This window comes from Pristiophorus japonicus, chromosome 14, assembly GCF_044704955.1.
Source record: "Pristiophorus japonicus isolate sPriJap1 chromosome 14, sPriJap1.hap1, whole genome shotgun sequence".
NCBI lineage: Eukaryota > Metazoa > Chordata > Chondrichthyes > Pristiophoridae > Pristiophorus > Pristiophorus japonicus.
Window position 1 is genome coordinate 58,321,136 of NC_091990.1, and position 24,823 is coordinate 58,345,958.

Here is a 24,823-nt window from a genome sequence, read left to right on the forward strand (position 1 = left end):
GGGGGAGAGGAGGAGGTAGGGGATGGGGGAGGGAGGGGATGGGAGAGAGGGGGAGGGAGGAGAGGGCGAGGGAGGGGATGGGGGAGAGCGGGAGGGAGGGGATGGGGGAGAGGGGATGGGGGAGAGGGAGGGGAGGGAGGGGATGGGGGAGAGGGGGAGGGAGGGGATGGGGAGAGAGGGGATGGGGGAGAGGGAATGGGGGAGAGGGGGTGGGGGAGAGGGCGGGGATGGGGGAGAGGGAGTGGATGGGGGAGAGGGAGGGGATGGGGGAGAGGGAGGGGATGGGGGAGAGGGCGAGGGAGGGGATGGGGGAGGGAGGGGATGGGGGAGAGGGGGAGGGAGGGGATGGGGGAGAGGGGGAGGGAGGGGATGGGGAGAGGGAGGGGATGGGGGAAAGGGAGGGGGTGGGGATGGGGGAGAGGGGGAGGGAGGGGATGGGGGAGAGGGGGAGGGAGGGCATGGGGGAGAGGGGGAGGGAGGGCATGGGGGAGAGGGGGAGGGAGGGCATGGGGGAGAGGGGGAGGGAGGGGATGGGGGAGAGGGAGGGGATGGGGGAGAGGGAGGGGATCGGGGAGAGGGAGGGGATGGGGGAGAGGCGGAGGGAGGGCATGGAGGGGATGGGGAGAGAGGGAGGGGATGTGGGAGAGGATGGGGGTGAAGGAGGGGATGGGGGCGAAGGAGGGGATGGGGGTGAAGGAGGGGATGGGGGTGAAGAAGAGGGATGGGTGGTGAAGAAGAGGGATGGGTGGTGAAGAAGAGGGATGGGTGGTGAAGAAGAGGGAGGGGGGTGAAGAAGAGGGAGGGGATGAAGAAGAAGGAGGGGGGTGAAGAAGAGGGAGGGGGTGAAGAAGAGGGAGGGGGTGAAGAAGAGGGAGGGGGGTGAAGAAGAGGGAGGGGGGTGAAGAAGAGGGAGGGGGGTGAAGAAGAGGGAGGGGGGTGAAGAAGAGGGAGGGGGGTGAAGAAGAGGGAGGGGGGTGAAGAAGAGGGAGGGGGGTGAAGAAGAGGGAGGGGGGTGAAGAAGAGAGAGGGGGGTGAAGAAGAGAGAGGGGGGTGAAGAAGAGGGAGGGGGGTGAAGAAGAGGGAGGGGGGTGAAGAAGAGGGAGGGGGGTGAAGAAGAGGGAGGGGGGTGAAGAAGAGGGAGGGGGGTGAAGAAGAGGGAGGGGGGTGAAGAAGAGGGAGGGGGTGAAGAAGAGGGAGGGGGTGAAGAAGAGGGAGGGGGTGAAGAAGAGGGAGGGGGTGAAGAAGAGGGAGGGGGTGAAGAAGAGGGAAGGGGTGAAGAAGAGGAGGGGGTGAAGAAGAGGGAGGGGGTGAAGAAGAGGGAGGGGGGGTGAAGAAGAGGGAGGGGTGTGAAGAAGAGGGAGGGGTGTGAAGAAGAGGGAGGGGGTGAAGAAGAGGGAGGGGGGTGAAGAGGAGGGAGGGGGTGAAGAGGAGGGAGGGGGGTGAAGAGGAGGGAGGGGGATGAAGAAGAGGGAGGGGCGGAAAGGCTGGGGAGAGGGGGGGAAAGGCTGGGGGAGGGGGGGATAGGCTGGGGAGAGGGGGGGAAAGGCTGGGGAGAGGGGGGGGAAAGGCTGGGGAGAGGGGGGAAGGCTGGGGAGAGGGGGGGAAAGGCTGGGGAGAGGGGGGGAAAGGCTGGGGAGAGGGGGGAAAGGATGGGGAGAGGGGGGGGAAGGCTGGGGAGAGGGTGGGGGGGAAGGCTGGGGAGAGGGGGGGGAAAGGCTGGGGAGAGGGGGGGAAAAGGCTGGGGAGAGGGGGGGAAAAGGCTGGGGAGAGGGGGGGAAAAGGCTGGGGAGAGGGGGGGAGGGGAAAGGCTGGGGAGAGGGGGGGGAAAGGCTGGGGAGAGGGGGGGGAAAGTCTGGGGAGAGGGGGGGAAAGGCTGGGGAGAGGGGGGGGAAGGCTGGGGAGAGGGGGGGAAAGGCTTGGGAGAGGGGGGGGAAAGGCTGGGGAGAGGGGGGGGAAAGGCTGGGGAGAGGGGGGGGAAGGCTGGGGAGAGAGGGGGGAAAGGCTGGGGAGAGGGGGGGGAAAGGCTGGGGAGAGGGGGGGGAAAGGCTGGGGAGAGGGGGGGGAAAGGCTGGGGAGAGGGGGGGGGGAAGGCTGGGGAGAGGAGGGGGAAAGGCTGGGGAGAGGAGGGGGTAAGGCTGGGGAGAGGAGGGGGAAAGGGGGGGAAAGGCTGGGGAGAGGAGGGGGAAAGGCTGGGGAGAGGGGGGGAAAGGCTGGGGAGAGGTGGGGGAAAGGTTGGGGAGAGGGGGGGAAAGGCTGGGGAGAGGGGGGGAAAGGCTGGGGAGAGGGGGGGAAAGGCTGGGGAGAGGGGGGGAAAGGCTGGGGAGAGGGGGGGAAAGGCTGGGGAGAGGGGGGGAAAGGCTGGGGAGAGGGGGGGAAAGGCTGGGGAGAGGGGGGGAAAGGCTGGGGAGAGGGGGGGAAAGGCTGGGGAGAGGGGGGGAAAGGCTGGGGAGAGGGGGGGAAAGGCTGGGGAGAGGGGGGAAAGGCTGGGGAGAGGGGGGGAAAGGCTGGGGAGAGGGGGGGAAAGGCTGGGGAGAGGGGGGGAAAGGCTGGGGAGAGGGGGGGAAAGGCTGGGGAGAGGGGGGGAAAGGCTGGGGAGAGGGGGGGAAAGGCTGGGGAGAGGGGGGGAAAGGCTGGGGAGAGGGGGGGGAAAGGCTGGGGAGAGGGGGGGAAAGGCTGGGGAGAGGGGGGGGCAAAGGCTGGTGAGAGGGGGGGAAAGGCTGGGGAGAGGGGGGGTGCGCAAGGCTTGGGGGGTGCGCAAGGCTTGGGGGGGTGGGGGGGAAGGCTCGGGGGGGTGGGGGGGAAGGCTCGGGGGGGTGGGGGGGGAAGGCTCGGGGGGGTGGGGGGGGAAGGCTCGGGGGGGTGGCGTGGAAGGCTCGGGGGGGTGGGGGGGAAGGCTCGGGGGGGTGGGGGGGAAGGCTCGGGGGGGTGGGGGGGGGGGAAGGCTCGGGGTGGGGAAGGCTCGGGGGATGGGGGAAGGCTCGGGGGATGGGGGAAGGCTCGGGGGATGGGGGGAAGGCTCGGGGGATGGGGGGAAGGCTCGGGGGATGGGGGGAAGGCTCGGGGGATGGGGGGAAGGCTCGGGGGATGGGGGGAAGGCTCGGGGGATGGGGGGAAGGCTCGGGGGATGGGGGGAAGGCTCGGGGGGATGGGGGGGAAGGCTCGGGGGGATGGGGGGAAGGCTCGGGGGATGGGGGAAGGCTCGGGGGGATGGGGGGAAGGCTCGGGGGGATGGGGGGGAGGCTCGGGGGGGGAGGCTCGGGGGGATGGGGGGGAAGGCTCGAGGGGGGAGGCTCGGGGGGTTGGTGGGGAAGGCTCGGGGTGGGGGTGGGGGGAAGGCTTGGGGTGTGGGGGGGGAAGGCTTGGGGTGGTGGGGGGGGAAGGCTTGGGGGGTGGGGGGGGGAAGGCTTGGGGGGGTGCGGGGGAAGGCTTGGGGGGGTGGGGGGGAAGGCTTAGGGGGTGGGGGGGAATGCTTGGGGGTGAAGGCTTGGGGGGGAAGGCTTGGGGGGGTGGGGGGGAAGGCTTGGGGGGGTGGGGGGGGAAGGCTTCGGAGGGAAGGGGGAAGACTTGGGAGGGAAGGGTGGAAGGCTTAGAAGGGAAGGCGGGAAGGCTTGGGAGGGGGAGACTTGGGAGGGGGCAGGAGACTTGGGAGGGTGGGGGGAAGAGCGGGGGAAGTCTTGGGAGGGCGGGGGAGTTGTGGAAGGCTGAGGGAGGTGAAGGCTGAACGGGGGTGGGATGGGAGGCGCTGAACCAGAGGGAGGGAGGGGGGGAGCTGCTGAACGGGGTGGAGGGGGAAAGCTAAACCGGGTGTGGGGGGGAGGGGAGCTGAACGGGAGGGAGGCCGAGTCCCCAGCTTCGCCCGGGGAGCCCATTCGGCCAGGGCTAGGTTCGGGCCCCTCCCACACAACCTTGGGGGTGAGGAGCTACTGTACATGCACGCATACTCTAGCGTGCATGTGCAGAGGTCCCGACACTGTTTTCAGCGCCGGGACCTGGCTCCGCCCCCGACCCCTTGTGCTGTGCCACGCCGAGCACGAAGAAGTTCTGAGGAGACCGGAGAATCACAAGGTAAGTTTTCAGCGCCCTTTTTATTCCAGAAAGACGGCGCACCTTATGGAGGTGCATCGTTTTTCCAGAGGACGGAAACTTGGACCCAATATAACCCTTTTAGCCCTGGTATCATTGTGGTGAGTTTGCACTGTACCAAGGCCAATATATCCTCCCTGAGGTGCGGTGCCCAAAATTGAATACTCCAGATGGGATCTGACCAAGGCTCTGTACAACTGAAGCATAACTTCCTCCCCTTTGCATTCTCGTGTGCCAGAAGTTATAATTTAAATCTATAAAAATGTAATGAAGGACAAATTGCATTGTTAGTTTTATTAAATAGGGCTGGGCCTCCTTATCCAGTTGACTAGTATATAATCTGATTTTGACTAGTGACAGGCATAAGAACCCGCAAAGTTAGTTACTTTCTTGGGTGCTACAGGCATGTCTGCACAGCAGAGCCACAGCTAAATCGGTGCTGTGACTGGGTATTCAAAAATATTTTGAAAAAATACTTCCAAATGAAAAGATCTGATCTGTTAAGCTATTTGCGTACTTTGTTCACAAATAACAACATAACTCCAGTTTTATTGTTGCCTTGTGTGCCTACCAGACAGCGCACTCTCTCCAGCATGCTACAAATGCAGAATATTCCTAGTCTGTATGGCTTAGTACCAAACCAGAAGGTGTTATTTACTCAGTGAGCCACCCGTGAGCCTTTGACACCCTACCTTCCTGGAAGGGTATTATGTTGCATTAAGATTTTACTTCACACTCAGCATTTGATATGACAAGATCGGAAAAACTTACTTGTTCAGCTTCAGCCACTGCCTCTGCACTTCCACCCATTTCTTTAAGGAAAGAAAGAAAAAAAATTCTTAATAGCAATAGTGAAACCTGTACAGACACCAACAGTCCCAAATAACAAATACAAATGACCCTGTGAAACCACGGACACTCGCAAATGACCAACTACAGACAGAAATGCACCATCTGTTTACAATAAAACACTGGACACACAGCAAATGTGGGGCGCCAGCAGGGGATAAAAATGACTTTTCTGTAACGGAGATTTCTTTACCCAGTATGCATAGCGACTGAGAAACCGCTCTGTCTCTGGGACTGAATGCTTGCACGGCTCGATCACAGGGATAAAGGGATTTCTCAGCCGCTAGGGATGCTCAGTAAAGAGATCTCCAGAACAAAAATAATGCAATTACAGACTACAAAAACAGCCACGAAATGCTGGTCCAGGGAGGGGAGAGTTGGGGAGAGTCAAATCACAGGAGGGTGGCGTGAAATTGTTGTGTGGGGGGGGGAGGGAATTAAATCACAGGGGGCTCAAGAGTTCAGGAGAAGCTGGGGGAGAAGGAAATTGGGGAATGGGGGCTCAGGGGAGGAGAGAGACTCTGGTACAGATGGAGACTAGGGCTGGAGAGAATGCTTTCCTCATCCTCAGTTTCCCCTCTTTGCCTGCTCTCAGGTGGCCTCCTGGTTCTTGGAACTTCTCACACAACACCTGTTGGCACAAAATCACAAAGATTCTCATCTACAGGGGACCAATAATATTTGTGGAAGTCATGTGATTCGATGTCATGTGCATCATAAGGTCAGATGTCATGTGGTCAGAACATCACATGATCAAACCTCCAGGAATGCTTCCAGCCAAAGTTGCCAACTCTACTTCACCAGTACATCAAATACAGATGAGCTGCTACCAGCCCCCAGCACGTCAAACATTAGCAGCTGCAGCACACAGAGGACAGGGGTCGCCAGGACATGAACCAGCCCTCCCACCACCTCCCAATTTGGCTGGGATCTGCCAGGCACTCTGGCCATACAGCAGCCACCTCGCCCTGTGCAGGCTGCCAACGTAGCCGATCCCAGGATCAGAACATCCCTTCCTCTATAGAAAAGGACCCTGGGATGGCTATGAACTAGGAAAGCCAAACAGAAAATGACCTGAAATCACATCCTGCTGCAGAGCTCCAAAATTAAACACAATTCCAGGAGAGGACGAGATATAGAAGGAACGCTGTAGGAGATACAGAAAATAGTGAATATTTGGCTCATCCAGTTTACTGTATACACAATGACTATTTTAAAAATAAGGACACCTGATGCAAGTCCCTTGGGTGTCCCTAATTTACAGGTTTCACTGTAACTACATTCAGCCAAGGACAGCGTACTCTTGCTCTTTTGGCTGGCAGGCCATCTTTCACCCTACGTAAACTTGTGCTCATCCAAAACTCTTCTGCCCGTATCTGAACTTGCTCCAAGTCTCGTTCACCCATCACTGCTTTGCTTGCTGACCTACTCTGGCTCCCGGTCCGACAAAGCCCTCAATATACTTGCCTCCCCGTTCGAAAGTCCAAGTAAACTCAAAGTTAAAACTTTGACATTTTTTTTCAGAATCAGTCTGACCAATTTGCTGAAAGATCTTGCACCTATGCTGCACCTCTCATGTCCTCGGGATGTCCAAAAGTGCTTCACATGGAATGAATTACTTTTTGAAGTGTAGTCATTGTTACTTAGGTAAGTATGGCAGCTAATTTGTGCACAGCAAGGTCTCACAAACGGCCATGGTCAGTTTTCATGCCCAGTAACTGTCTGAAGCTGAGCCAGACCGTTCGCAACCTTGGAGTTATGTTTGACCCAGACATGAGCTTCCGACCATCACCATAACTGCCTACTTCCACCTCCGTAACAATGCCCACTCCAACCCTGCCTCAGCTCATGCCTTTGTTACCTCTCGACTTGACTTTTCCAATGCTCTTTTGGCTGGCAGGCTATCTTTCACCCTACGTAAACTTGTGCTCATCCAAAACTCTGCTGCCCGTAGCTGAACTTGCTCCAAGTCTCGTTCACCCATCACCGCTTTGCTTGCTGACCTACTCTGGCTCCCGGTCCGACAAAGCCCTCAATTTTAAAATCCTCATCCTAGTTTGCAAATCCCTCTATGGCCTTACCCCTCCCCACCTCTGTAACCTCCTTCAGCTTTACAATCCTTCGAGATTTCTGTGCTCCAATTCTTGCCTCTTGTATATCTCAGGTTTTAATTAATCCACCATTGGCAGCAGTGCCTTCAACCGCCTTGGCCCTAAGCTCTGGAATTCCCTCCCTAAACCTCTCCGCCTTCAAGATACTCCTTAAAACCTCCTCAACCAAGCTTTTGGTCATCTGTCCTGATATCTTCATCTGTGGCTCGGTGTCAAAAATGTTTTTATTGATATCACTCTTGTTAAGCACCTTGGGACATCTTGCTACATTAAATGCACTATATAAAGTAAGTTGTTGCTAATAAGAACATAAGAAATAGGAGCAGGAGTAGGCCATCTAGCCCCTCGAGCCTGCTCTGCCATTTAATAAGATCATCGTTGATCTGATCCTGGCCTTAGCTCTACTTCCCCTTCACTCCCTTATCACTCAAAAATCTATCTATCTCCACCTTCAATATATTCAATGACCCAGTCTCCACAGCTCTTTGGGGCAGAAAATTCTAGATTTACAACCCTCAGAGAAGAAATTCCTCCTTATCTCTGTTCGAAATGGGCGATCCCTTGTTCTGAAACGATGCCCCTAGTTCTAGATTCCCCCACGAAAGGAAACTTCCTCTCTGCATCTCCCTTGTCAAACCCCCTCAGTATCTTGTATGTTTCAATAAGATCAACTCTCATTCTTCTAAACTCCAATGACGATAGGCCCAACCTGCTCAACCTTTCTTCATAAGTCAACCCCTTCATCTCAGGAATCAACCCAGTGAACCTTCTCTGAACTGCCTCCAATGCAAGTATATCCCTCCTTAAATAAGGTGACCAAAACTGTACACAGTTGACTGAGTGTGGCCTCACCAATACCCTGTACAGTTTTATCAGGACTTCCCTGCTTTTATACTCCATCCCCTTTGCAATAAAGGCCAACATTCCATTTGCCTTCCTGATTACTTGCTGTACCTGCATACTAACTTTTTGTTTTTGATGCACAAGGACCCCCAGGTCTCTCTGTACTGCAGCACTTTGTAATTTCTCTCCATTTAAATAATATTTTGCTATTTTATTTTTCCTGCCAAAGTGGATAACCTCACACTTTCCCACATTATACTCCATCTGCCAAATGTTTGCCCACTCACTTAGCCTGTCTATATCCCTTTGCAGATTTTTTGGGTCCTCCTCATAACTTGCTTTCCCACCCATCTTTGTATCATCAGCAAACCTGGCTACATTACACTCGGTCCCTCCATCCAAGTCATTTAGATTGTAAATAGTTGAGGCACCAGAACCGATTCCGTTTGCCAACCGGAAAATGACCCATTTATCCCAACTCTGTTTTCTGTCAGTTAGCCAATCCACTATCCATGCTAGTATATTACCCCCAGCCCCGTGAGCTTTTATCTTGTGCAATAGCCTTTTATGTGGCACCTTATCGGATGTCTTCTGAAAATCCAAATACACCACATCCACTGGCTCCCCCTTATCCACCCGGCTAGTTACATCCTCAAAAGAACTCCAGTAAATTTGTCAAATATGATTTCCTTTTCATAAAACCATGCTGACTCTGCTTGACTGTATTATGTTTTTCCTGCTACTGCTTCCTTAATAATAGACTCTAGCATTTTCCCAACGAAAGATGTTAGGCTAACTGGTCTATAGTTTCCTGCTTTCTATCTGCCTCCTTTTTAAAATAGAGGCATTACATTTGCGGTTTTCCAATCCGCTGGGACCTCTCCAGAATCCAGGGAATGTTGGTAGATTACAACCAATGCATACACTATATCTGCAGCCACTTCTTTTAAGACCCTAGGATGCAAGCCATCAGGTCAAGGGGACTTGGGTGCACTTTTAGTCCCATTATTTTACCGAGTACTTTTTCTTTAGTGATAGTGATTGTATTAAGTTCCTCCTCTCTAAAGCCCCTTGATGATCCATTATTGTGATTTTTTAGTGTCTTCTATCGTGAAGACCAACACAAAATATTTGTTCAAAGTCTCTGCCATTTCGCTGTTCCCTATTAATAATTTCCCAGTCTCATCCTCTATGGGACCAATGTTTACTTTAGCTACTCTCTTCCTTTTTATATACCTGTAAAAGCTTATATTACTTGTTAGATTTCTCTCGTAATCTATTTTCCCTCTCTATTATTTTTTTAGTCATCCTTTGCTGGTTTTGAAAAATTTCCCAATCCTCTGGCCTCCCACTAGTCTTGGCCACTTTGTATGCCCTTGTTTTCAATTTGATACCATCATTTACTTCCTTAGTTAGCCAGATGATACCATCCTTTACCTCCTTAATGTTGGCCAGAAGACTGGGAAAACTTCTCTGCTCTTCAGGTGGCACCATGGGATATTTAACAGGGTCTCAGCTTAACACCCCCATCGGAAAGAAGTCACTCCCTCAGTACTGCACTGAAGTTGCTGCTTAGATTAGGTGCACAAGTCCTGGAGTGTCGGTTGGACCCAAGATCTTTTACCCTCTGAGGCAACACAGTTAGGCCGACAGCTCAATGGTCATACTGACAAGAATGGAGATCTATTTGGGGGGAGGAGGGGAGGGGAGGTAATTAACATGGGAAATAGCTTAGTGGGGAGTTGACAGCAAATACTCTCCAAATTCATTTCATCCCATCAGTGTGGCCGTCATTTGAACCCAGCTCGAACAACATTGCTTAATGCTGTGCTACACAATGGCCTCGATTACATCAACATCTTTCCGTTACACTGAAGCAAATACCTGAGAAACTGGCTGTTAAACTTAATGCTCTGGATTATGAAAGACAGGAATTAACTCATGCAGTTTTATGGCTTCAAAGCAGTTTCAGGAAAATAAAACACAGACATGTACTGAAAGTAAAGAAACACATTAAATTCTAATCATTGCAAATTAATTTGTAAGATTTTAACAAAAAACATCCAAATCTTGCTGATTTAATGCACTTTAGTATACATTTTAACATTGTGAAAACATGAACCTAGATGTACAATGTCCAATATCCAGTACACAGATAGATTTCAATACCATGCATTTTTAAAAGACTTTGAGACTAAACTTTAAGTTACATCCATTAAAATAGCAAATGCATAAAATGGAACAGTACCTCCCCCCTTACCCCCAAACAGTAAAAATAAAGTGGCTCAGAAAAACGTGACGTTCTAACTTCACTTCCCATTGGCCTTTATTGCAAGGAGCTGCAGTACAAGAATGCAACCACGGTTCACTAGATTGATTTCTGGGATATGAGGATTGTCCTGAGGAGAGATTTGGTCTATACTCTCTGGAGTTTAGCAGTAACAGGTGATCTCATTGAAATATAGACGATTCTGAGGGGGATTGACAGGGTAGATGCTGAGAGGTGGTTTCCCCTGGCTAGAGAGTCCAGAACTAGGGAGCATTGGCTCAGGATAAGGAGCCAGCCAATTAAGAGTGAGATGAGGAGGAATTTCTTCACTCAGAGGGTTGTGAAGCTTTGGAATTCTCTGCCCCAAAGGGCTGTGGAAGCTGAATCATTCAGCATATTCAAGGCTGAGAGAGATAGATTTTTGGACTCTAGGGGAATCAAGATTTGGGGATAGGGTGGGAAAGTGAAGTTGAGATTGAAGATCAGCCATCATCTTATTGAATGGCGGAGCAGGCTCCAGCCCTACTCCTGCTCCTAATTCTTATGTTCTTATTTCCAGATCAGCCATTTTGGGATCCTTTATGCCCATTTCTGAGCTCTGGAGAAACTGGCCACTAAGGCTATAGGAGAAATCCCCTGATGTGTGCTTAAAATGGAGCTTTCTGCAGATACCAGTTTTAATGTGCTAATGATTCAGGCCTTCATAAAAATACAACAGTGATTTCTGTATGAGAGTCTCAATTTATCTCAAGCCTGTAACAGTGCATAGCAGATAGAGGGAGAAATGTCTTACCAAGGTAATCCAGGTTATTCATCTGTCGAACAGCCAGTGGAAGTTTCATAATTGCACGACTGTAATGAGCATCTACTGTGATGAGAAGGTTGTTCATTGCTTTTTCCATCTCCCTCTTTCGCCGATCAACTACAGAAGAAAAATAGTTACAGCTCAGACCAGCAAACATTAAGTGCAATTACAGACTGACAAATTAACCTCTGTTCAGCTTCATTCAGAATTCAGTGCTCAAGGTGAGGGGTATTATTACTGGAGAAAAGGATCATTTTCCCCAGTTCACTCCAACCATTGAAGCGTAGTACTGATGGATGCAAAGTGCCACACCAACATACCTTTACTCCAAGCTCAAAATAAAATCAACTATAACACTGATTCCCCACCCCGGAAAGGTGTTTGTGCGTGTGTGCATGCGCGTGTGGGAACACTGGTATAGTTGCTACCAATATGGAGTCAACTTCGAACTACTGAACAGTCTAAATTTATTACTGTACTACAGGTACTGTACCTTCAATGTCAAAATCCTTAAGGAAAACTTGAAGCTTTTCGTGCTTCTTTAATTTCAGTGTATCATTTTTGCGACTAGTTGCTTTCCGCTTTGTAGGCATGGTTTCCTGAAAGAAAGGAATTGAAGATGAGATACGGTATTCAAGGGCAAAATAACCGATGTGCTGACTTTCTGAACAGGATTAATGCTAAATAAAGTGTGCCAAGAACGAGAAAAAACATTCAGATTTACCTTTCCTCCTTTTAAAATTCAGATATCAGAGTTTTTAGTCAGTATGTCATCCATCTTAATCCAGTGTTTTGACAGATTGGCAACATTATGCTTGGTTGACAAAGGCAACAGCCGCTACAGTTCACTAACATTATATGAACTAGTTTCATTCCATCGGACGTTTTTGGAACATTTCTTGTAATAATGTTTAAGATTTAAACAGGTAACAGTTGCACGTTGGGATTATACAAGCTTCTTCCTTTCCAACCTAGCAAATTCAGCTCAATGTGAAGCTTGATTGTACAGTTCGTTCATTCTATCACTGGTACAGAAGAGCCTCACTGATATAGCCACCACCCCGGTCCCCGCCTGTGTGAAAAATCAGCATCTCCAGCAGTGGCACTAACAATTGCTAGGCTCCAGCATTTCCACAAACTTAGTTTGGCCTTCCCAGCCCCACGCGTCTCTTTAGACTATAAAACCGAGTACACTCTCATCATAGAACTTATTAAAAAGAGTACAGCACAGGAGGCCATTCGGCCTATCGAGCCTGCCCTGCGAAGTCATCCAATTAGTCCCATTCCCCCGCTCTTTCCCCATATCCCTGCAATTTTTCCTCCTTCAAGTACTTATCCAATTCCCTTTGGAAGGTTACTATGGAATCTGAATCCACCACTGTATCAAGCAGTGCATTCCAAATCCTAACCACTCGTTGCGTAAACACGTTTTTCCTCATGTCGCCTCCGGTTCTTTAGCCAATCACTTTAACTCTATCCTCAACCATTGGAAACAGTTTCTCTTTATTTACTTTATCTAAATCCTTCATGGTTTTATCAAATCTCCTCTTAGTTTTCCCTGCTCGAAGGAGAACAACCCCAACTTCTCCAGTCTATCCACGCAACTGTAATCCCTCATCCCTAGAACCATTCTGGTAAATCTCTTTTGTACCCTCTCCAAAGCTTTCACGTCCTTCCAAAAGCGTGGTGCCAGAATTGGATACAATACTCCAACTGAGGCCGAACTTGTGTTTTTTTAATCTTGTTTTACCATAACTTCTTGTGTTTTGTACTCTGTGCCTCTCTTCCTGCTTTATACCAATCAGAATACATGGCGTTAAGAATTGAGATGTCATGTTTGTATGAAGGACTGTGAATTTCATACTTTTCCATTATTGTTGGAGATTATGCACAGGAGTAGTTATGATCTTGCTTATAGTAAAAAAAAATCCTTGGTTCACTAATGCCATCCCCATCCAGTCTGGCCTATATGGGACTGCAATACTACACCAACATGGTTGACCCCTAACTCCCTCAGAAGTGGCCCTGAAAGGCCTCAGCTGTATTAAAATACTGTTACTATTGCAACGGTTCAGCCCACCACCTTCTCGTGGCAAATAGAGACAGGCAACAAATGCCGGCCTTGCCAGCGACGTCCACATCCCTGGATTGAATTAAAACATCAGCATGGCACATACAGCACACAATGTGCGTGCTGATGGCACAGAAGCGATGTTGTTGTATCTCCAGGCCCAAATTTTGGTATGAAAACAATGGGAAATGTTGGGTCTATTTTCTTAAATTCAGAAGTCTGCTTTTTAACAAATTCACCATCTAGCAGAACCTGGAAACAGTGTTATGTTAGCCCTTCCACTCCCCAAGAGCCTGGGAGGTGGGTCGAGTCTGTGGGAGGTTTAGGGAGAGGGGATACCTTCAAAGAGTTCCGTGACTTTCCCCCATGGCTGATCCGATGTGGATCCACTTGGTTGAACGCAGGCCTTGGGTGCTGTGCACAACACCAGGCAAAATGGATTTGCTGCTGTGACTGGTAAGTATCTCTCTTTCTCTTTTATAAATCAGATAAGTCTAATTAGAGGGATGACAGGGCAGCTCAGTCCTGTGGAATGCATGTCCGGCGGCATGTCGTGCGGCCTAAGCAACCATGTGTGCAGGAGATGTCTCCAGCTTCAACTACTAGAGCTCCGCGTTTCGGAGCTTGAGTGGCGGCTGGAGTCAATACGGTGCATCCACAAGGCTGAGAGCTACGTGGATAGCACATTTCAGGAGGTGGTCACCCCGCAGCTTAAAAGCATGCGGGTAGAGGGGAAGTGGTTGAACACCAGACAGAGGAAGAACGCAAGGCAGGTAGTGCAGGAGTCCCTATCTCGCTTTCCAACCGATATTCTCTCTGAGCATTGGTGCGGGCGCTGATGCCTCTGGGGAGTGCAGCCAGAGCCAAGTCCAAGGCACCACGGGTGGTTCAGCTGCACAGAGGGGAGGGACAAAGAATAAAAGAGCTGCAGTGGTAGGGGATTCAATAGTTCGGGGAATAGAGAGGCATTTCTGCAGCCGTAGACGTGACTCCAGGATGGTAGGTGCCTCCCTGGTGCCAGGGTCAAGGATGCCACAGAGCGAACGCAGGGTATTCTGGGGGGTGGGGGGAGAAAGAGGATAAACAGCTAGAGGTCGTGGTCCATATTGGGACCAATGACATAGATAGAAAGAAGGATGAGGTCCTGCAGGCAGAATTTAGGGAGTTAGGAGAAAAATTAAAGGGTAGGACCTCAAAGGTAGTAATCTCCAGGTTGCTACCGGTGCTACATGCTAATGAGTATAAGAATAGAAGGATAGAGAGGATGAAAATGTGGCTGGAGAGTTGGTGTAGGAGGGAGGGCTTTAAATTCCTGAGGCATTGGGACTGCTTCTGGGGGAAGATGGGACCTGTACAAACCAGACAGGTTGCATCTCAACAGCACCAAGGTCAATATTCTAGTAGGGAAATTTGCTTCTGCTGTTGGGGAGAGTTTAAACTAGCTTGTCAGGGGATGGGAACCAGAGGACAAATTCAATAGGGAAGGAAGTAAAGCTGAAATTGGAAAGCAAGAATGTAGAAAGTGAATCTGTAAGACAGAGGAAACAAGGATTAGTAAGTAGTAATCAAGGAGGTCTTCCTGTGCTAAATGGTATATACTTCAATGCAAGGAGTATAACTTCAATGCAAGGAGTATATACTTCAATGCAAGTAGTATAGCAAATAAGGCAGATGAGCTGAGAGCACAGGTAGACACTTGGGTGTATGGCATTATGGCCATTAGAGAGACATGACTGAAAGAGGGGCAGGTTTGGCAACTAAATATTCCTGGTTATAGGATTTTTAGACAAGACAGAGAGGGGGGTAAAAAAAGGGGTGGGGGTGTCACAGTACTGATTAAAGAAACTATTACAGCGGTGAGGAGGGATGATATGTTAGAGGGATCGTCAAATGAGGCCATATGGGTCAAACTGAAAAATAAAAAAGGTTGATCACACTGCTGTGTGTATTTATAGACCCCCAAACAGTGGGAGGGAGATCGAGGAGCAAATATGCAGGCAAATTTCCGTGAAGTCCAAAAACCACAGGGTAGTAATAGTAGGGGATTTCAACGATCCTAATATTGATTGGGACAAATTTAGTGTGAAGGGTATAGAGGGTGCAGAGTTCTTGAAATGCATTCAAGAGAACTTTTTTAGTCAGTATACAGCAAGCCCAACATGAGAGGGGGCGGTTCTGGATTTAATTTTGGGGAATGAAGCTGGGCAGGTGGAAGGGGTTTCAGTGGGAGAGAGCACTTGGGTGCCAGTGAGCATAATTCAGTCAGGTTCAAGGTACAAAAGCAAAATACTGCGGATGCTGGGATCTGGAACAAAAACAGAAAATGCTGGAAAAGTCAGCGGGTCAGGCAGTATCTGTGGAGAGGAAAACGAGTTAACGTTTCGGGTCGATGGCTCTTCGTCAGAACTGGAGAGTGTTCAGAAAGAAGATTCTTAACCTGCACTGAGAGGGGGAGGGGAGGAAAGAACAAAAGGGAAGGTCGGTGATAGGATGGGAGGCAGGAGAGATTTGAGACAAAAGGGATGATGGCTCAAATTCAAATGGTAATGGCAGGAGTTAGAACAACATTATGGAGATACAGTGTGAATGGCGGAATAAGTGCTTGAAGGCGGGAACGCCACCCTCCCACAAACAGGTGGCAGCCCGGGTCACAGTGACTCGGACATTAAACGAACAACATTCACTCACCACTCCAGTCTCCCGCCGCCCAAACAGTTCCAAATTTCAAATGCGCCCGGACCAGCCAATCAGGATCCAGAAGACGCCACACGCCGACAAAGCCAGCCCGCAGCCAATCACAGCACAGCTGCGTCAGTAACCCGCCAATCACACTGCGGTTAGCTCGCGGTGACCGCCAATCACATTACGGCCAGCTCTGCGACCGCCAATCGCAGCTCGTCTGTCAGTGACCACCAATCACAGCTCGGTTGTCAGTGACCGCCAATCACAGCTCGTCTGTCAGTGAACGCCAATCAGAGTGCGGCTGTCAGTGACCGCCAATCACAACTCGGCTGTCAGTGACCGCCAATCAGAGTGCGGCTGTCAATGACCGGCAATAGCAGTTCGGCTATCACTGACCACCAATCAGAGTGCGGCTTTCTCAGCCAATCCTGCCAACGTTTAGCTGAAGTTGTCAAAGTATGAAATCGTGTGTGTGAGACCATCCAGATACCGACAGAGTGTCAGTGGGCAAGTCAGGGGACCGGGGCCTGCCACAGCAGACTGGCAGTGGCGGGCGCTGTGTGAGTTGGCGGTAAGTCAGTGAACGGGCTTCAGTGAGGCCTGTCGGGCCTGGGCCCCGCCGCTTGCTCACCGTATGGGCATGCGGCCACCGTCCGGCCCGGGGAGCAGCCACTCTTCGCCCTGATACACCGCCAGTAGCGGCCGAGCACTGGGGGTGTGGGGACGGCGGCCGCGGTCACCGCCCGGCCCGGCCCGGCCCTCGGGCCCGGCGTCCGCTCACTGCCCACCGGCTGATGGGCTGAGTGAGCAGAACAACAGCGTGCATTTATATAGCGACTGCAGCACGGCAAATCATCCCAAGGCGCTTGGCAGGCGTGCAGTCAGACATAACTTGCCACAGAGGGAGATGTTGAGCCAGGGGACCGAGGACTTACCCAAAGAAGGGGGTTTATTGAGCGTCTGAAAGGGGGAGAGAGAGAGACAGAGGTTTAGGGAGGGAATTTCTGAGCTCAGAGCCTTCGAATGTGGGGCCTTTAATGACAGACACAAGTGACAGCGGCCTGGAGTTTACTGTGGGTACTAACAGCAAACTGACAGTGTTCACCAGGATTACACCTTTGAGCTGTCCCAGAGCTGATTAGAGAGAGCCAGCATGGATTTGTAAAGGTTAAATCATGTCTAACTAATCTAGTTTAATGTTTTGAGGAGCTAACTAACACAGTAGATAAGGAGTGTCTATGGATGTTATTTATATGGACTTCCAGAAGGCATTTGACAAGGTTCGACATAAGGGACTTGTCAAAAATGCGCGTGCATGGAATTGGAGGCACCCTATTGGCTTGGATAGGAAATTGGTTCAGAGGTAGAAGACAGAGAGTAGGCACAATGGTTATGTACTCAAATTGGCAGGATGTACTTAGTGGTATTGCCCAGAGTTCTGAACTGGGATCTGAGCTTTTCATTATATTTATAAATTACTTAGATGAAGGAATAGAGAGCTGAATATCTAAGTTTGTTGACTGCACTAAGTTAGGTAGCACAGTAAATAGTGTAGACAGGAGCAGAAAGTTGCAAAGGGACATTGATAGATTAAATGAGTCGGCAAACCTGTGACAGATGGAGTTTAATGTCAGGGCATCCAGTGAATGTAAGAACAATAGATCAGAGTATTTTCAAATGGCGAGAAGTTAGAAACTGGCGGAGCAGAGATGAAGGGGTCAATGTACAGAAATCACTAAAAGCTAGTGTGCAGTTACAAAAAATTAATTTTAAAAGGCTAATGAAATGTTGGCCAAGAGAGCAATACAAAGGGATGGAAGTTATGTTACCATTACATAAAGCTTTGGTTAGACCCCATTTAGAGTACTATGTTCAGCTCTGGAAAGACACTCACCTCAGGAAAGATATATTGGCCTTGGAGGGAGTGCAGCGCAGGTTCACCAGAATATGGGGCTAAAAGGGTTAAATTATGAGGACAGGTTGCATAAACTAAGCTTCTATTCCTTTGAATATAAGATTAAGGCGTAATCTAATTCAGGTGTTTAAGATGATTAAAGGATTAGATGGGGGAGATGGAGAGAAATTATTTACTCTGGTGAGGGAGTCCAGAACATGGGGGCATAACCTTAAATTAGAGCTAGGCCATGTCTGAAAGCACTTCTTCACAACTAATATGGCAGGGGGATGGGAACCTATGCAGGGAGACAGAGGGAAGTAGAATGGGGGCAGAAGCAAAAGATAGAAAAAATAAAAATAAAAGTGGAGGACAGAGAAACCCAAGGCAAAAATCAAAAAGGGCCACACTACAGCAAAATTCCAAAAGGGCAAAGTGTGTTAAAAAGACAAGCCTGAAGGCTCTGTGCCTCAATGCGAGGAGTATTCGTAATAAGGTGGATGAATTAACTGCACAGGCAGCAATTAATGAATATGGTATTATTGGCATCATGGAGACATGGCTCCAGGGTTACCAAGGCTGGGAACTCAATATCCAGGGGTATTCAACATTCAGGAAGGAGAGACAGAAAGGAAAAGGAGGTGGGGTAGCGTTGCTGGTTAAAGAGGAAATTAACACAATAGTAAGGAAGGACATTAGCTTGGATGATGTGGAATCTGTATGGGTGGAGCTGCAGAACACCAAAGGACAGAAGACGCTAGTGGGAGTTGTGTACAGACTGCCAAACAGCAGTAGTGAGGTTGGGGACAGCATCAAACAAGATATTAGGGACGCGTGCAATAAAGGTACAGCAGTTATCATGGGCGACTTTAATCTACATATAGATTGGGCTAACCAAACTGGTAGCAATATGGTGGAGGAGGATTTCCTGGAGTGTATTAGCGATGGTTTTCCAGACCAATATGTCGAGGCTGGCCATCCTAGACTGGGTGATGTGTAATGAGAAAGGACTAATTAGCAACCTTGTTGTGCGAGGCCCCTTGGGGAAGAGTGACCATAAATATGGTAGAATTCTTTATTAAGATGCAGAGTGACACAGTTAATTCAGAGACTAGGGTCCTGAACTTGGGGAAAGGTAACTTCGATGGTATGAGGCGTGAATTGGCTAGAATAGACTGGCAAATGATACTTAAAGGGTTGACGGTGGATAGGCAATGGCAAACATTTAAAGATCACATGGATGAACTTCAACAATTGTACATCCCTGTCTGGAGTAAAAATAAAACGGGGAAGGTGGCTCAACTGTGGCTAACAAGGGAAATTAAGGAAAGTGTTAATCCAAGGAAGAGGCATATCAATTGGCCAGAAAACCTGAGGACTGGGAGAAATTTAGAATTCAGCAGAGGAGGACAAAGGGTTTAATTAGGAGGGGGAAAATAGAGTATGAGAGGAAGCTTCCCGGGAGCATAAAAACTGACTGCAAAAGCTTCTATAGATATGTGAAGAGAAAAAGATTAGTGAAGACAAACGTAGTCAGATTCAGGTGAATTTATAATGGGGACCAAAAATAGCAGACCCATTGAACAACTACTTTGGTTCTGTCTTCACGAAGGACGACACAAATAACCTTCCGGAAAAACTAGGGGACCGAGGGTCTAGTGAGAAGGAGGAACTGAAGGATATCCTTATTAGATGGGAAATTGTGTTAGGGAAATTGATGGGATTGAAGGCCGATAAATCACCAGAGCCTGATAGTCTGCATCCCAGAGTACTTAAGGAAGTGGCCCTAGAAATAGTGGATGCATTGGTGATCATTTTCCAACAGTCTTATCGACTCTGGATCAGTTCCTATGGACTGGAGGGTAGCTAATGTAACACCACTTTTAAAAAAAAAAAAAGAGGGAGAGAGAAAACAGGTAATTATAGACCGGTTAGCCTGACATCAGTAGTGGGGAAAATGTTGGAATCAATTATTAAAGATGAAATAGCAGCACATTTGGAAAGCAGTGACAGGATCGGTCCAAGTCAGCATGGATTTATAAAAGGGAAATCATGCTTGACAAATCTTCTGGAATTTTTTGAGGATGTAACTAGCAGAGTGGACAAGGGAGAACCAGTGGATGTGGTGTATTTGTGCTTTCAAAAGGCTTTTGACAAGGTCCCACACAAGAGATTGGTGTGCAAAATCAAAGCACATGGTATTGGGGGTAATGTACTGACGTGGATTGAGAACTGGTTGGCAGAAAGGAAGCAGAGAGTCGGGATAAACGGGTCCTTTTCAGAATGGCAGGCACTGACAAGTGGGGTGCCACAGGGCTCAGTGTTGGGTCTCCAGCTCTTTATAATATATATTAATGATTTAGGTGAAGGAATTGAGTGTAATATCTCCAAGTTTGCAGATGACACTAAACTAGGTGGCAGTGTGAGCTCTGAGGAGGACGCTAAGATGCTGCAGGGTAACTTGGACAGGTTAGGCAGGTGGGCAAATGCATGGCAGATGCAGTATAATGTGGATAAATGTGAGGTTATCCACTTTGGGGGCAAAAACACAAAGGCAGAATATTATCTGAATGGAGGCAGATTAGGAAAAGGGGAGGTGCAACGAGACCTGGGTGTCATGGTACATCAGTCATTGAAAGTTGGCATGCAGGTACAGCAGGCGGTGAAGAAGGCAAATGTTATGTTGGCCTTCATAGCTAGGGGATTTGAGTAAAGGAGCAGGGAGGTCTTACTGCAGTTGTACAGGGCCTTGGTGTGGCCTCACCTAGAATATTGTGTTCAGTTTTGGTCTCCTAATCTGACGAAGGACGTTCTTGCTATTGAGGGAGTGCAGCGAAGATTCACTAGACTGATTCCCGGGATGGCTGGACTGACATATGAAGAGAGACTGGATCAACTGGGCCTTTATACAGTGGAGTTTAGAAGGATGCGAGGGGATCTCATGGAAACATATAAGATTCTGATGGGAGTGGACAGGTTAGATGCGGGAAGAATATTCCCGATGTTGGGGAAGTCCAGAACCAGGGGACACAGTCTTAGGATAAGGAGTAGGCCATTTAGGACTGAGATGAGGAGAAACTTCTTCACTCAGAGTTGTTAACCTGTGGAATTCCCTACCGCAGAGAGTTGTTGATGCTAGTTCATTGGATATATTCAAGAGGGAGTAGGATATGGCCCTTACGGCTAAAGGGATCAAGGGGTATGGAGAGAAAGCAGGAAAGGGGTACTGAGGGAATGATGAGCCATGATCTTATTGAATGGTGGTGCAGGCTCAAAGGGCCGAATAAACATAGAAACATAGAAAATAGGTGCAGGAGTAGGCCATTCGGCCCTTTGAGCCTGCACCGCCATTCAATGAGTTCATGGCTGAACATGCAACTTCAGTACCCCATTCCTGCTTTCTCGCCATACCCCTTGATCCCCCTAGTAGTAAGAACTACATCTAACTCCCTTTTGAATATATTTAGTGAATTGGCCTCAACAACTTTCTGTGGTAGAGAATTCCACAGGTTCACCACTCTCTGGGTGAAGAAGTTTCTCATCTCGGTCCTAAATGGCTTACCCTTTATCCTTAGACTGTGATCCCTGGTTCTGGACTTCCCCAACATTGGGAACATTCTTCCTGCATCTAATCTGTCTAAACCCGTCAGAATTTTAAACGTTTCTGTGAGATCCCCCCTCATTCTTCTGAACTCCAGTGAATACAAGCCCAGTTGATCCAGTCTTTCTTGATATGTCAGTCCCACTATCCCGGGAATCAGTCTGGTGAACCTTCGCTGCACTCCCTCAATAGCAAGCATGTCCTTCCTCAAGTTAGGAGACCAAAACTGTACACAATACTCCAGGTATGGCCTCACCAAGGCCCTGTACAACTGTAGTAACACCTCCCTGCCCCTGTACTCAAATCCCCTCGTTATGACGGCCAACATGCCATTTGTTTTCTTAACCGCCTGCTGTACCTGCCTGCCAACCTTCAATGACTGATGTACCATGATACCCAGGTCTCATTGCACCTCCCCTTTTCCTAATCTGTCACCATTCAGATAATAGTCTGTCTCTCTGTTTTTACCACCAAAGTGGATAACCTCACATTTATCCACATTATACTTCATCTGCCATGCATTTGCCCACTCATCTAACCTATCCAAGTCACTCTGCAGCCTCATAGCATCCTCCTCGCAGCTCACACTGCCACCCAACTTAGTGTCATCTGCAAATTTGGAGATACTACATTTAATCCCCTCATCTAAATCATTAATGTACAATGTAAACAGCTGGGGCCCCAGCATAGAACCTTGCGGTACCCCACTAGTCACTGCCTGCCATTCTGAAAAGTACCCATTTGCTCCTACTCTTTGCTTCCTGTCTGCCAACCAGTTCTCAATCCACGTCCTGCACCTATTTTCTATGTTTCATACAAAGGGTAGTGGAAATCTGAAACACACTTCCACCCCCCCATCCCATCCTTTATTAGGCAAGGTTATGGAACCAAGGTTGGTAGATTGAGTTAAGTTACAGATCAACCATAATCTAATTGAATGGCAGAACCGGTTCGAGGGGCTAAATGGCCTATTGCTGTTCCTGTGTTTCAGTCACTGCCAATGTTTCCTTTAAGCCGCACAGCTCACTGGAGCACCCATGCAGCCGGCTTACTGGCTTTTAAATGGGAAAAACAGCACGTGCGTGGTATTTTGAATAGGCCGCGCACCCAAAAAGAATTAAAGGTAACATTGGGCAAGTGACTGGTCACTGTCCCTTGTCCAGGGTAACGTGTCTGGTCACACCTGTCCCACAGGGTTCAGTCCAGTCACAGTGCTCCCCTCCATGAGAACAGTTTCTGACATGGGCACAGACCCCCACTCCATGTTGTTCAGTAGTTTGTTGAACTCTCTATTTAGATCCACACATAAAGACAGTCCGCCTGCAATAGGTGCCAGCTGCCAGTGAAGCTCTATCCTAATCTGGGGGCAGAACCTTGATTTAAGATGGGGAGAAAAATGGACATGGGATAAACAAGCATCCTTCTGTCGCTAGTTGCTGAGCACTGTTATCTTCAAGCTCTGTTTGTTTTTCATGATCTGTTTCTCTTTTCAATTCTGATTCTCATGCAGTACTATCAGGGGAAGCGTGTGCGTTGCAGTTGATCTTCCTCTTCCATTCAGCTGAATGCATGGAGTTGCAAGCAAGCGTCATGTCGGTGAGCCACTCCATTAAAGAGCGGACGATTGCAGAGAACAGCCTCATCATTCTTCTCCAGGGCTTGCACGGCCACATCACCACCGTGGAGCTGAGAGACGAGAGCTCGGTGAGAGGGCGAGTCGATAATGTTGACGCGTTCATGAATGTCCGGCTTTCTGAGGTGACGTACACTGATCGGTGGGGCAAAGTCTCGCACCTGGACAACTTCTTTGTGACTGGCAGAAACGTACGTTATGTTCACATCCCAGATGAGATCAACATCATCGAGACCATCCACAGCCAACTGCAGAAAATCCACCGAGTGCGTAACTTCGGGGGGAAAGATCGAGGGAGAAAAGAATTCCCATCGAGAAAATAACAATGTGCTGATCCCGGAGCAGGAGCAGGAGCATCAGGGCTGGGTGGTGCAGGGGGAGACATCAGGACTGGGTGGTGTAGGGGGTTACGTCAGGACTGGGTGGTGGGGGGCGGGGTACGTCAGGTTTGGGTGGTGTAGGGGGGTATGTTGGCACTGGGTGGTGTAGAGGGGGTACGTCAGGACTGGTTGGTGGGGGGTGGGGTACGTCAGGTTTGTGTGGTGTAGGGGGGTATGTTGGCACTGGGTGGTGTAGAGGGGGTACATCAGTTCTGGGTGGTGTAGGGGGGCACGTCAGGACTGGGTGGTGTAGAGGGGTTATGTCGGGACTGGGTGATGTGAGGGGGGGGTACATCGGGACTGGGTGATGTGAGGGGGGGGTACATCGGGACTGGGTGATGTAGGGGGGTACGTCGGGACTAGGGGTGTGAGGGGGAATCGGGACAACTGTGCATGGGCACTGATGGGGAGGGCCCACACTGCCTCAGTTGGCAGCATCCTCATCTCCGAGTTAGAAAGCTGCAGGTTCAAGCTCCGTGGCACAATACGTGGCCTGTACTCTAGAGCAGTACGGAGAGAGTGCTGCATTGTTGAAGGTGCCATCTTTTGAATGAGACATTAAACCACAATCCCATCTGCTTGTTTTGGTGGTTCGCGTGGACAGTGCGGTTCCCTGGCACTATTAGAACAGGGCTTATTGGTGTCCTGGACAGCATTCTTTACCAGCACCACCAAAACATCAATTTCACTGGGATCGTGCTCTGCAGAGTAGCTGCTGCATTCAATTACATAACAGTGACTGCACTTCACACTAATTCATCGCAGGTGAAGCGTTTTTGGCAATCTCTGTGAGATGTGACATGATCTATAAATGCAAGTTCTTTCTCTCACATTGCAACTGTGTTTATCTGTGCTGACTCCTGATATGTGTCAGATCTCCTGAAGCATCTGAAAGTTGGTCAGTGCTATCATACACATGATTTCTGTCTCTATTATGATTGCCTGGATCAGCAGGATCCTGGGTACATCTGAAGCAAACACTGACAATAGCAGGTGGCGATACCAGGTTGGTCCACTCCTGCTTGGGCGAGGGAGAGAGAGGAGAGGGCAGTTGGTCCACTCTGACTTGTGGCGTTTGGGGGGGAGGTGCAGGGGGTAGATCTCCCTTTAGGATTGTGTTGAGTCAAACCCGCTGTGTTTCCACTCTGTAAATAGAAGTGGCAAAAAGGGAAGATGGGATAATATTCAAAAAATAATAAATAAATGATAATGGGTGTAAAAAGAATTCGAAAAAGATTAGGTGTGAGATAATTGAAAAGATCTTTGGGTCCATTGTCAGGAAAGTATTTAAAAATGATGGGGCTTGTCAGAATTGAATGATGCACTGGGCTTTACCAGAGCACAGGAAACGCAGATTATAAATAGTCAGAATATGTGCCAGGAACGGTTTTGTTGGTTAGCCATTGAGATCATTGGAGTTTGTAACAAGAGAAGCAAACCCGTGAAGGATATCTGATCAAAATAATGGCAGTAAATCAAGATGGGGTTAGCCTAGAAAAGGAGAGATGTGTCTGGACAAACTCCGCTGAAACAGAATTTGCAATTTTTTTAGATATATTTATGCAACTTTGCTAGCCATTGAGGTTAACCATGCAGCATAGA

General features: G+C 49.4%; 2 protein-coding genes across 2 annotated transcripts in view; one reads left to right on the forward strand and one right to left on the reverse strand.

Moving 5' to 3' along the window:
- The window catches only part of LOC139279399 (borealin-like), a 33,461-nt gene extending 17,652 nt beyond the window's left edge, over positions 1 to 15,809 (reverse strand). The window contains exons 1-4 of the mRNA XM_070898514.1: positions 15,720 to 15,809; positions 11,454 to 11,559; positions 10,949 to 11,077; positions 4,855 to 4,895 (exon numbers count right to left, since the gene is read on the reverse strand). Coding sequence (XP_070754615.1) covers positions 4,855 to 4,895; positions 10,949 to 11,077; positions 11,454 to 11,553 — 270 coding nt within the window. The 5' untranslated portion in view covers positions 11,554 to 11,559; positions 15,720 to 15,809. The remainder of the gene's footprint in view (positions 1 to 4,854; positions 4,896 to 10,948; positions 11,078 to 11,453; positions 11,560 to 15,719) is intronic.
- Positions 15,810 to 16,094: 285 nt separating this feature from the next.
- Positions 16,095 to 23,233, forward strand: LOC139279400 (U7 snRNA-associated Sm-like protein LSm10). Its single transcript, XM_070898515.1, has 2 exons — positions 16,095 to 16,284; positions 22,719 to 23,233. Exon 2 carries the CDS (start codon positions 22,778 to 22,780, stop codon positions 23,162 to 23,164), a length of 387 nt encoding a protein of 128 aa, XP_070754616.1. The 5' UTR covers positions 16,095 to 16,284; positions 22,719 to 22,777; the 3' UTR covers positions 23,165 to 23,233.
- The last annotated feature ends 1,590 nt before the right edge of the window (positions 23,234 to 24,823 follow it).